Raw genomic sequence first — 12,299 nt, forward strand, 5'->3', positions numbered from 1 at the left:
GACAAGACGAAAAGGGACCGGCCGGCCACTTGCCCTTGTCCTTTTGCCTTCCTCGCCCGTCGTCCAGGTAACTTGCGGTCCTTTCCTTTGCCCGAGCCCCTGGCTGCTGCTGCTGCTGCCATCTTCCCCCACACACGCAAAACTCACCTCCCACAATCAGTGACCGCCACCGCTGCCGCTGCTGCCGCCGCCTCCTCGTACTTCCTTTGACTGGCTGGACAGGTGCGACGCCGCTGAACGCATCGAATCGGTCGGCACGTCGACGGCAACGGCAAACTGTCCATTGCTGCTGCTGCCGCTGCGTGCTGGCGGCTGCTGCGTCGGCTCCCTCGACAAAGGTCTGACACTGTACAGACGACAACCGATTTCCCGCGGCTCCCCAGTCTCACCTCCCTCAGCCCACTCTCTCGATTACTGTTGCTGCTGCATGCTTCAAGTTGGAGACGAGACGAGAGACCCTTTCAAAGCACGGCACCCACCCAGGGACTCTACTGCACACACGCCGCCACCGCCGGTGCCGCCGCCGCCGCCCTTCCGGTCCCTGCATCAACTTCCAGCACTACTACTACTACATACTATTATTATTACTACAATCATCATCATCATCATCCACACCACTCGTACTTTTTGGTTGAGCGACGACAACGGACGACTCTCACTCGGCACTACCCCCTCTCACCCCTCACCCCCACATTCGGCTATCGTCCCCCCCAGCCTAGTCTACTTTGGAGCAACCCAACCCACCCCGATCAGCATTGCGGAACGCAAAAACCAAAGACTACACACTCTTCTTCCCAAATAATCCTCGTCGCCGTCGCTCGCCGCCAGCCAGCCGCTGTACCCTTGTTGCCCTCCCCCACGCCTCGGTGACTGGTGCTCGACGACTGCGACCGTTTCACCCGTCGTCAAACATCCCTTTCAAGCACAAACAGCGACACGTTGACACTGCACTCTACACAGCAGCAGCAGCAGCAGCAGCAGCAGCAGCAGCAGCAGCAGCAGTCAATAAACCAGGCCTCGCTGGCCAAAAGCACATCGTGAGTACACTTTCTAATCCAAGGCATTCGCATCCCAAGTCGCTCGCTCGCTCGCCCGCCCGCCGCTATCATCGTCCCCGCTCCCGTGCCTCCGAACCTTACAGATTCCACTTTGCACTTCCTTTCACTCGCTCCTACGTGTCTTTGCGTGCAGCATTGCATCGCGTCGTCTTTGCCCCCCCCCCCCTTGGTGGGCGCAAGCACCGCTGCGGTCACGAAAAGATATTTCCGACGCGGTGCGCGTGTATGGCTTGATCCTTGTTGGATCGCCAAGAGCACACTCCACCGCGCGTGTCTGGTTCTGAGCGTCCCATGCGCCCACTGCACACTTTTGCGCGTCCCGTTCGCGCGTCCATCCCTGTCCCACTCCTCCATATCTTCCACGTCCTCTATCCGCCGGGTTCTGTCCCTAACCTTGCTCTTCTCTAGCCTATCCCGCATGCCGACATAGCCCTCGGACGCTTGAGCGCTGTGCTCCACCACTCAACAAGCCCTCCCCACAACACTCAACACACCACGTTTTATCGACAGTGGACACTCACAGTGGTCACCGCTTTCCCCCACTCCCCGACCCCCCTCCTCTCCTCCCCCGACCTCTGCTGCGGCCGCGCGCGCAATGACCACGCGGCGTGCGCGCAACACTCGCATACCAATACACACTGCAGCAATGCCGCCATCATCAACACAACGCGGCGTCGTTAGCTCGCACACATTCACCCTCATTGCGACCTGGCGCGGGCAACTGCTGGTGTGCACCGTTGTTCTCGTCTTCGGCGCCATCTACTTTGTTATTCGCGAGCCTATTCGGCAGTGGCGCAGAAGACAACGAGAACGCCGCAGTAAGGCCTTGACCGAAGAACTCCTTGCCATGGACTCAAAGGACCGGTCGGCCACTGGAGACGACAGGGATCGAGCGGGTCCAAGCTCGGCTTCATCGTCTGCGCTCGCCACCCAAAAGTCGGCGCGTGAACGCGGCCGCGAGAGGCGGAAAGAGCTCAAGAAACGCAAGTCGGCCGCCGTTCTCAAGGGCAACTGCAGCACAACCAGTAACGTCGGCGAGTCTAGCGTCGCGACAAATAGCTCGATCGAGTCGTCTCCTCGGCTGGGGCCTATATCGGACCCGGCTGGCGGCGTAGCGCCTTTAGAACACGACGGCGGCCAAGCCGGCCCTTCGACCGCCCAGCCCGCCGCCCAGTCGCGAGCACAGGCCTCGACACCGTTCACCGTCTCTTTGGAATCGTCACAATCCGAGGAAGAGCCCTCTCCATCTCCTCAAGCTTCGGCCTACTCGGAGGAGGTATCGCCAGATCTCAGCCTCGCCGCCCAGACCTCGCGGCTGAAAGCGGCGCCATTACCGCTTGCCGAATCGGCCGCGCTCCCCAACCTCGTGCCTCTGGACATTGACATCTCCACAGACGGAGACGAGGCGTGGGATCAGCCAGATACCTATGGTCGCAGACCACAGCACAGTCGCCTCAGTAGTCGCCTCAGTAGCGCCTACTCGGTTATCACCGAGGACACCTACCTTCACCCCCAGCCCTCCGCTCTCCCGGCCGCCAAGAAGAAGAAGAGGAAGTCAAAGGCACGCTCTGGATCTGACGGTGTCCGAACACCAGACAGCGTTCACGCCCCCATGCTCGCAAATCATCGCAGCGTCGTCAATCTCTCGTCCGATGACCTCTCATCGCCCCCAACCTTACACTCGCTGTCTTTGTCGTCGGCACCGGGATCTCCTCCAACCCCTCGTCGGCGACCACGCCACGCTAGCCTCGCGGGGCTGCCTATGTCACCTGCCTTGGATGTGCTGCTTGACAACCACGAGCGGACTATCGACTCTCTGCGAGCAGAGATCGGTCACGCAAAAGCCGAAGAGTCCAAGGCGCGCGACGACGAGGTGCGAGCGAGGGAGGAGCTTCGTCGCTCCAGAGCTACAGAGGATCGCGTTCGCTCAGACTACGAGCGGGCTCGCAAGGCCCGTGACCGCGCAGAGGCCGATTCAAGGCGACTAGAAGCAGACGTGAGTGGTCGATTTGGTGACACAGTGCTAACGATGCAGCTCCTGGTCATGCGTAGCAGGTTTGAAACCCTTACACACATGTATCAAGCCGTCTGTAGCCGCCTGCGTGACATTGAGCTCGCCGCGGTCAGCCAAGACAACGGCCAGTCATCTCAGGCTCACCTCCAGTTGCCGACGCAGTTTGGCACGCCCTACATGACCTACTCGCCGGCCGCAGGCGCTGGTGGCGGCGGCTACTTCCAGTTCGCCAACGGTAACCCCCCGGTGTACCCTTCGCCACTCCCACCTCACTACGGAATGCAGCCGCACACGCCATACACGCACCAGAGGCGAGGCGAGAACTCGACAGGCAACGCCGACATGCTGGCTGGCCCTCTCACCCCAGGCCACCTCTCACCCATGCCAATGGGTATGGGCAATGCAACACCCATGTCGCAGCTGTCTTCGCCGTACCCATCCGAGATGTCGTCGTCCCTTCCGGCCTCCGCAAACACACCGGCGCGATCGTCGACAAACGACGGATCCTCCGAGTCTCAACTTTCTGCTTCCGAGTTGCGGCGTCTCCACATCGCGTCGTCGGTCTTGAAGAAGAAGAGCAAGCCAAACCTCAAGTCCACAGGCGACGACTCCAACTCGTCCAACGGAGGCCAGCTGGCTGCAGCAACCAACGAGCAGACTCAGCAGGAAGCAGATGAGGACGGTGACAAACAGGTCGCAGGCTTGGGCATCATGGCCCTCGACAAGGTCCAGTCGACGTTTCCTTCTGTGAACGGCACTCGCGAGCGAACCCGCGGCAAGGGTGCGTCCAACAACAGCTCGTGCTCGTCCATGTCCTCGGATGCGTCGTCCCCTCCGCCTGGGCGTCACATTCTCATCACCCCGTCCAACGCCGATGTCTTTCCATCCAACGGACTCTCACCCTTGACTCTGACTGGCACCCCGTCGACCATCAAAGCCATTCACGAAGACGACTCTGAAGACGGCAACGTCTTTGAGCACGACGTTGACGACCGTGCAGTCAGGGCCAAGCAAAACACGGTTGTACCTCAGCAACACGACCTTCAGGCCATCAACCGCGACGGCGACTACACACCCATGTTCGCCAGCCTCGCACATACCCCCGAGCAGTTGGCCGAGATTGCGCGCATGCGAGAGCAGGCCATCCGGGACCGCGAGAGGCGGACACGGGCGCGCAGCGCCAGCTCCAACGACCTGTAGCGAACACTTTTGTGAACACGAAAACGAAACGACTGGACACTCTCTGGCAACGAACCCCATCCTTCCACCACTGTTTATTACTTGACCACCCCATCAAACACTTCACTGCAATCTTCTTTGTTTCGTCTCATACTCATACCGTTGGCCGCGAGCCGGCCAGCGACGGCTTTCCCCCATTCCCACTCCCCCACCCATTGCCCAACTTTTGGTGATTACACTGTTTGATTGCTGCTGGTCCTTGTCCGAGAGTGGGGAGGACTGGCAGTTGTCATTTGCCCAGCGACCATCCAGTCTGCTTCTCCTTCATTCCTACCATCCTCCTCTGTCATAGTGGCTACAATAGCCCTCTCATATGCACTTTCAGTGTTGCATCACGACGTCAGATCTGACAATGGCCGACGCAAGGGACTGAAACGTGGTTGTCCAGGCCCGATATGACTTTTTCTTGGTGTGGGATGGGTTTTTTGCCCTGAAGCTGAAACGTTTGAATGTGAGAGAGGGAAGGCAGCCAGGGCAGGGCAGGCTGGCAGAGGATCGCCATTCGCAGCAGTGACGGTTGGTCGACGTCGTCGTCGCCCCAGCCAGGCAGTGTGCACAGGCAGCCGGCGGCCAGCTGCAATAGCATTACACGGATTCAAATGTGCACCGCTAATAGGCGATCCCTTGAAGCCATGAGTGTGTGGGTTGCCCGCCACTTGTCCCCGTGCCTTTTGGTGCAATATGCAGACTGCTCCCCCCCTTGCGGGCCTGGGATTAGACTGACTGGGCCAGGACAAGGGGGCCTAGGACCCTTAGACCTTTAGCACATCTTGTCTAAAGTCACGAAAACCAGCGCGGCCAGCAAGCAGAGCGTGCAGACACCAGCAAGCACGAGGACAAAACCACAACAACCAGCCAGCACACACTGCACTGCTGCAAAACAACGAACCACCACTTCCTCTCTGCCCGCAACCCCGTTGCCGCAGACCGCCGCTGCCTTCCTCGACAACGACGGCCACGGCCACCGTCTCACGCATCACGCACCTCTACGGACACTTCATAGCTGCATATCCCCCCTCTGCGCCAAAACGCCCCCTTCCTCCCACGAGTGTGTGCGAAAACACTCCAGGGGAACCCTCGCTCGCTCGCTCGCTCGCCCCTAACAGCACCCCCGTTACCCCCGCCTTCAGTCACAGGCTCACTCGAACCCGCCGTCGTCAGCAGCACCGCTACCACTGCAACGACTTTGGTGTCCCCATCTCCACTCGATCAGAGCTTGTACACTACTACTCCTACTCCCTCTTTCCATCTCTCGCCTCCAGCGTACGCCGCCGAGCAAGGCCGCAACCGCGTTGCCAAAGCCGCCGCCGCCGCCGACGCCGCCGCCCATCGCCCGCTCCCCTGTCTCCCCTCATCGTCACCTTCGTCCTCTCCCGCATATTTTATCCTCCAGTGTGCATCGGGGCCAGCACCTTCCCACCTACGCACGGCACGCCTCGCCCTAGTCGACCAACACGATGGCGAGCAACCCGTTCCCGCCGACCCAGGCGGCACGGTACACTGATCTGAGCGCGCTCATCCAGACGCCAGAGAGCAGCAGCACCGCCGCCGCCGGGGGCGAAGCCGCAGCCGCCCGCACCTTCCCCTCCGAGGACACGATTGCCGCCCTCCTCCATGCGCGTGCTCGTGCAGAGCTGCCCTACACGCGCGTGTCGCCCTCGGGCACCGACTACATCGTCGTCAACCCCCTCCGTGTGCTCTCTGGCCTCAACGACGAGAGCAGCAAGGGATACGCCGAGGACGTCGCCCGCACCGATGGCGGCATCGGCGGTGACCCCCGCCAGCCGAGCGTGTACGAGCTCGCCGGCCGTGTCTGGCTCCTCATGAGCCGTCAGCGCGAGACGCAGACGGTCATCTACGAGTATGTTTGAGCTGTGCTAGCTGCTGATCGACGCGAGAGGCGATGACGCTGACAGAGCTGCGCAGGGGTCTGACAGGTGCTGGAAAGTCGACCACTTCGCGCCATCTCACGACCCAGATCCTCAAGCTTGCGGCAACGTCAAAAGCCCAGCGCAGGCTGGCCGACCAGGTCTCGCACCTCCTCACACTCCTCGAATCGTTTGGAAACTCGAAAACCCTCATCAACCCGTCGGCCTCTCAGCACGGTCGTTACTTCGAGCTTCACTTTTCCCCAGAAGGCACACTCGCCGGAGCAAAGGTCCTCCCCTTCGGCCTGAACAAGTGGCGCATTGGACCACTCGAGCAGGAAGAGCGTACTTTCCACGTCTTTTACCAGCTCCTCGCTGGCGCTAGTCCCGACGAGCGCGAACAGCTCCGCCTCGATGACCCTGACACGTATGCCCTCCTCGCGTCGAGCAACTGTTACCGTCTCCCCGGTGGACCGTTCTCGGATGACTCGACGCAGCTCGGCGAGCTGCGCGCCGCGTTCGCGTCGCTGGGCTTCAAGATGAAGCACGTCAGATCCATCTTCTCGGTCCTTACCGCCATCCTGGTCCTCTCCAACATTACCTTCACCGACACCCGCGCGACTGGCTCGCTCGGCATGACGTCGTACGAAGAGCACACCACCGTTGTTGAGCGCCACCTCCTCGTCGAGGTGGCTACCCACCTCGGTGTGTCGGCCGAGGAGCTCGAGGCAGTGCTCGTCAACCGCACAAAGTGGGTGCGCCACGACCTCGCCTCCGTCTTCCTCGATGCCGAGGGCGCCGCCTCGCAGCGTGACTCGCTCATGCGTGACCTGTACGGCATTCTCTTTGCCTTTGTCGTCGAGATGGCAAACAAGCGCCTGGCGCCTCCACCCAGCGCAGAGACGCTTCAGATCGTGCAGCTCGACGTCCCCGGACACCAGAGCCGAACGCTCACGACCGAGCCCAACCAGCGCAACTCGACCCTCTTGACCTCTGCCCCGCTCATCAACGCCAATGGCCAGAATGGCTTTGACGAGTTCTCGGTCAACTTCCAGAACGAGATTCTCCACTCGTACCTCCTGCGCAGGACGTTTGAGGACAACCTGGGATGGAACGCCGAGATCTCTGCAGACGGCATCAAGCTGCCCCAGGTCCCCACCATGGACAACGCGGCCTGCGTCGAGCTCCTCCGTGGTGGCCTCCTCGGATCAGAAAAGCTCGCCAAGCACCCTCTCGGTGTCATTGGCGTGCTGGCCGAGGTCGGTGAGAACATCAAGGGCGAGGACCGCGAGGAGGTCAAGGCCGATGCTGTGGTTCGCAGCCTCACCTCGACCTTTACCGGACACCCATCCTTCATCGCTCGTCCCCCAACCACCCTTGGTCCCATGCCCAAGGAGGGCCGCATGTTTGGCATCAACCACTACTGTGGCCCCGTGGCGTACGACGCAACCGACTTTATCGACCACAACGCCGACGTCTTTGACAAGCAGCTCGTTGGTCTTCTGCGCTCCTCTACCGACTCGTTTGTCACGAAACTCGTGTCGGGCCCCGCACTTGCCACCGAGGGCCACCCTCTGGACGACAATATCGTCGTCGAGGCCCAGGTTTCGGTTTCGCCTCTGCGCACCCCGACGCCCATCGCGCACCCTATCGAGGACCTCGCTCCTCAGGCGTCTGTTGCTTGGCCTATTGACGACTCTGTCCCTCAGCCCGTCTCGGCGCAGATCAACGCCACTCTCGCGACCTTGTTCGACACGATTGATCTCACCCGTGTCTGGGGCGTGCACTGCATCAGACCAAACGACTCTGGACACGCCAACTCGTACGATCGCCGTCGCCTCAAGTCGCAGGTCCGCTCTCTCCTCCTCCCCGACCTGGTCAACCGCCGTCAAGTTGACTACGTCGCCGACTACACTCTCCACCAGTTCTGCATTCGCCACTCGCTTCCTGCGCAGGACGTTCACCGGACGGTCGAGGATTTTGCTCGCCAGCACGGCTGGTTCCCAGGTACCGACTACGCGATTGGAAACGACCGCGTTTGGCTTGCTTGGGGTCCCTGGCGCGAGCAGGAGGACCTCCTTCGGTCTACCGAGTCGCGTCACGGCAGCGGAGAGGAGACACTCACGGACACGGAGGAGAAGGGCGCATTGACTCCTCGCGGTGCCTCTTCTTACGGTCACGGTATCTACGGCAAGGGCGAGCACTACCCGGAGAGCCAGGACAACCTCCTTCGCACCCACTCACGCGGATCCTACGGATATGCCGACAGTCCTGACCCAGGAGCAAGCGACCTTTGGCTCGCTTCCCGCAGTGGCCACGACCACGGCGGCGTCGGCGGCGGAGCGGGAGGTGGAGGCGGTGGTGGTGGTGGTGGTAACCGCGGTGTCGGTGGCTACGACGAGCACGACCCTAGCAACAACAACGGTCCTGGCGCGTTCATCCAGACCGAGAAGCGCCACCACGCCACTGAGGTCATTGCCACGACTGCGCAGCGTCGTTGGTGGATCCGCATCGTCTGGCTTCTCACCTGGTGGATCCCAAGCTTCTTACTCAAGTGGCCTGGCGGCATGAAGCGCGCCGATGTCCGCATGGCATGGCGCGAGAAGGTCGCCATCTGTATCATGATCGGCTTCACCTGCGGCGTCGTCATCTTCTACATTATCGGCTTTGGCAAGATTCTCTGCCCCGACATGGACAAGGCCTGGAACAGTGGAGAGTTGTTGGCCTACACTGGTGACAATGGCGCTCCTTACTACGCCGCCATCGCCGGTAAGGTTTACGACTTCTCCAACTTCTGGAAGCAGGATCATACCAATGGTTTCGGCACGCCGACCAACGAGGCCATCATGGCCCAGTTTGGTGGACAGAACCTCAACCCCTACTTCCCAGTTCCCCTCTTCGCCGCCCCTGGCTGCAAGGAGCTGTCCAACAACCCCCAGCTTCAGCTCATTCCCGCCAACATCAGTCTCGTCTCCTTGCCCCAGGCTGTTCACTCGTCTGGAGCGCTCGGAGCATCCAACTCGTACCCCGGCTCCGACTTTGCCAGTAACGATTGGTACTGGTCATCTCTGCTCCCCGCTTTGGACAAGCGCTACAAGGGAACATATGTTATCGACAACAAGGACATCCAGAGCGCTATCAGCAACGACGCCACAACCTACTGGTCGATCTACAAGGGCAAGATCTTTGACCTCAGCGACTACTTCAACACCATCTCCAAGAACAGCGGCGTTTCTGGCACCAACCTGCCGAACTGGGCCTTCCTCGACAAGTCGATCACTGACCTGTTCAAGCAAGGCCAGGGTTCGGACATCTCCAAGGCCTTGGACGAGGCCCTCGCGGCCATGAACGCCGATGATGCCAAGAACAACCTCGACTGCTTGAACAGCGCCTTCTACATTGGTGGCACCGACTTCCGCAAGACGGCAAGGTGTCTGGTTCAGAACTACATGCTTTTGGCATTCTCGGTTATCCTCATGACCACGATTGTTGCCAAGTGTAAGTGGACAATGGCCTCGCAAAGGCAAAGCTGACCCCGCCCAGTCTTGGCTGCTCTCCAGCTTGGCGGCAAGCGCAACCCCGAACTGCTGGACAAGTTTGTCGTCTGTCAGGTGCCTTGTTACACTGAGGGCGAAGAGTCTCTCAAGAAGACGATTGACTCGCTTGCGTGCCTCGAGTACGATGACAAGCGCAAGCTCATCTTCATCATCTGTGATGGCAACATTATTGGTTCCGGTAACAACCGCCCTACGCCTCGTATCGTCCTTGACATTCTCGGTGTCGACCCCAAGGTTGACCCCGAGCCGCTCCTGTTCAAGAGTATCGGTGAGGGCAGCAAGCAGCTCAACTACGGCAAAGTCTACTCTGGTCTGTACGAGGTCGAGGGCCATGTTGTTCCGTGAGTTTTGCTGCGTTGGAGAGAAGTAATACCCAGCTAACCCCTCCAGCTATGTCGTTGTTGTCAAGGTCGGCAAGCCCACCGAGACCTCTCGCCCCGGTAACCGTGGAAAGCGTGACTCGCAGGTCCTGCTCATGCAGTACCTCAACCGTGTTCACTTCGACGCTCCCATGTGCCCCCTCGAGCTGGAAATCTACCACCAGATGCGCAACGTCATTGGTATCGACCCCACGTTCTACGAGTACATCTTCCAGGTGGATGCCGACACAACCGTTGCCCCGGAATCGCTCAACCGTCTCATCTCTTGCACGGCCGACGACCAGAAGATTATCGGTATCTGCGGTGAGACCAAGGTTGCCAACGAGCGCGAGTCGTTCACGACCATGATCCAAGTCTACGAGTACTACATTTCGCACCACCTCACCAAGGCGTTCGAGTCGCTGTTCGGCTCGGTCACCTGTCTTCCCGGATGTTTCTCGGTCTACCGTATCCGTACCGCCGACAAGGGCCGCCCAGTCATCATCTCGTCGGTCGTCATTGATGAGTATGCCGAACCCAACGTCGACACGCTGCACAAGAAGAACCTCTTCTCCCTCGGCGAAGATCGATACCTCACCACGCTCATGATGAAGCACTTCCCAACCTTCAAGATGAAGTTTACGCCCGACGCTCTCGCCTACACCGTCGCGCCTTCCCGCTGGAATGTGCTCCTGTCGCAGCGTCGTCGTTGGATCAACTCGACCATCCACAACTTGGTCGAACTGCTCTTCCTGCCCGAGATGTGCGGTTTCTGTTTCTTCTCGATGCGCTTCATCGTCTTCATCGACCTGCTCGGTACCATCATCCTGCCCGCTACCTTTACCTACCTCGTCTACCTCATCGTTGTCGTGTCGACGCACAAGGCCCCGATCCCCTATATTTCGATTGGTATGATCGCCGCCGTGTACGGTCTCCAGGCTGTCATCTTCATCCTCAAGCGCGAGTTCATGCTCGTCGGCTGGATGTTTGTCTACATCCTCGCGTACCCCGTCTACTCGGTCTTCCTGCCCTTATACTCGTTCTGGTCCATGGACGACTTCTCCTGGGGTAACACTCGCAAGGTTGTCGGTGAGGGCAGCAACAAGACTGTTGTCTACGACGACGACGAGCGCTTCGACGACTCGATGATTCCTCTGCGCACTTTCAAGGAGTATGAGGCCAACGCCTGGGAGACGGCATCGCTTCACTCGGACGGCGAGAAGGAGGCTCGCAGCGACTCTGGCCGCACTGGCCGTACGCGCCGCACTCGCAACACCAACTACGCCGGATCGATGCACTCGTCGGCTCGCAACAGCGAGTACAGGGACCACTCTGGCGGCTCTTCGCGCGTCCACTCGCCCGCCCCCTACATGAACCCGCAGAGCCGTATGCCGTCGATGTGGGGTGGTGGTGGCGCTGGCAGCATGTACGGTGAGCCGTTCACGCCACCCATGGCGTTCGGCCCCAACCCGTTCAACTCGCCAGCCATGTCGCTCGAGTCGCTTCGGCCCCCTACCGGCGGCATGTTCCCGCCATACGCCCCGTCGCCGCTTGCGGGTCCTCCTCGCAACACGATGGTGTCTGCCGGCTTTGGCATGGACCCTGCGCGTGCGAGCAACTACTCGCTTGCGACGACTGCCAACCCATTCGGCGCCCCCACGCTCTCAGTCAACCCGAACCCGTCGCCATCGGACGAGGCGGTGCTGAGCGTCCTGCGCAGCTACCTGCTGACCCAGGACCTGATGACAGTGTGAGTTTTGGCTGATGCTTGCAAGCTCGAGAAGCCCTGCTGACGTTTCTCCAGAACGAAGAGATCGGCCCGGGAGGCCATCTACGGACTATTCCCCAACGCCAACCTGCAAGAGCGCGCGAGTTGGCTCAATGAGAACATTGACAAAATCCTGAGCGAGTAGTTATAGACATGACCTTGTTCTCTCCAACTCGGCGCGCCCCACCACCCACACCCCCCCCAACGCACGCACGCACGCCACAGCACACACCACGATATCCCCACTGCCACGACTACCCCGTCTTGTTCGTCGAGTGGCCCCTCACCTTGCACGCACAAAACACACTCTGATTAATGCCTCTATGTATGAAGGACTTTGCACCGCGCGGCGGGGGAGCGAGGGGCGAGGGGCGAGCGGCGAAGAGAAGCGAGCGACTTGGCCGAAGCAAACTGACCCGAGGCGGTGTCACCAGCC

General features: G+C 60.3%; 2 protein-coding genes across 2 annotated transcripts; both read left to right on the top strand.

The window, feature by feature from the left end:
* The first annotated feature begins 979 nt into the window (after positions 1-979).
* Positions 980-4,646, top strand: LOC62_02G002194 (uncharacterized protein). The gene is made up of 3 exons (XM_062768702.1): positions 980-1,037; positions 1,467-3,054; positions 3,094-4,646. Exons 2-3 carry the CDS (start codon positions 1,654-1,656, stop codon positions 4,270-4,272), a joined length of 2,580 nt encoding a protein of 859 aa, XP_062624686.1. The 5' UTR covers positions 980-1,037; positions 1,467-1,653; the 3' UTR covers positions 4,273-4,646.
* A 547-nt stretch (positions 4,647-5,193) lies between these two features.
* On the top strand, positions 5,194-12,210 carry CHS6 (Chitin synthase 6). Its single transcript, XM_062768703.1, has 5 exons — positions 5,194-6,172; positions 6,238-9,677; positions 9,723-10,077; positions 10,127-11,845; positions 11,900-12,210. The coding sequence occupies exons 1-5, from the start codon at positions 5,769-5,771 to the stop codon at positions 12,006-12,008; spliced, it is 6,027 nt and encodes a 2,008-aa protein (XP_062624687.1). The 5' UTR covers positions 5,194-5,768; the 3' UTR covers positions 12,009-12,210.
* The last annotated feature ends 89 nt before the right edge of the window (positions 12,211-12,299 follow it).

This window comes from Vanrija pseudolonga, chromosome 2, assembly GCF_020906515.1.
Source record: "Vanrija pseudolonga chromosome 2, complete sequence".
NCBI classification, from domain to species: Eukaryota; Fungi; Basidiomycota; class Tremellomycetes; order Trichosporonales; family Trichosporonaceae; genus Vanrija; species Vanrija pseudolonga.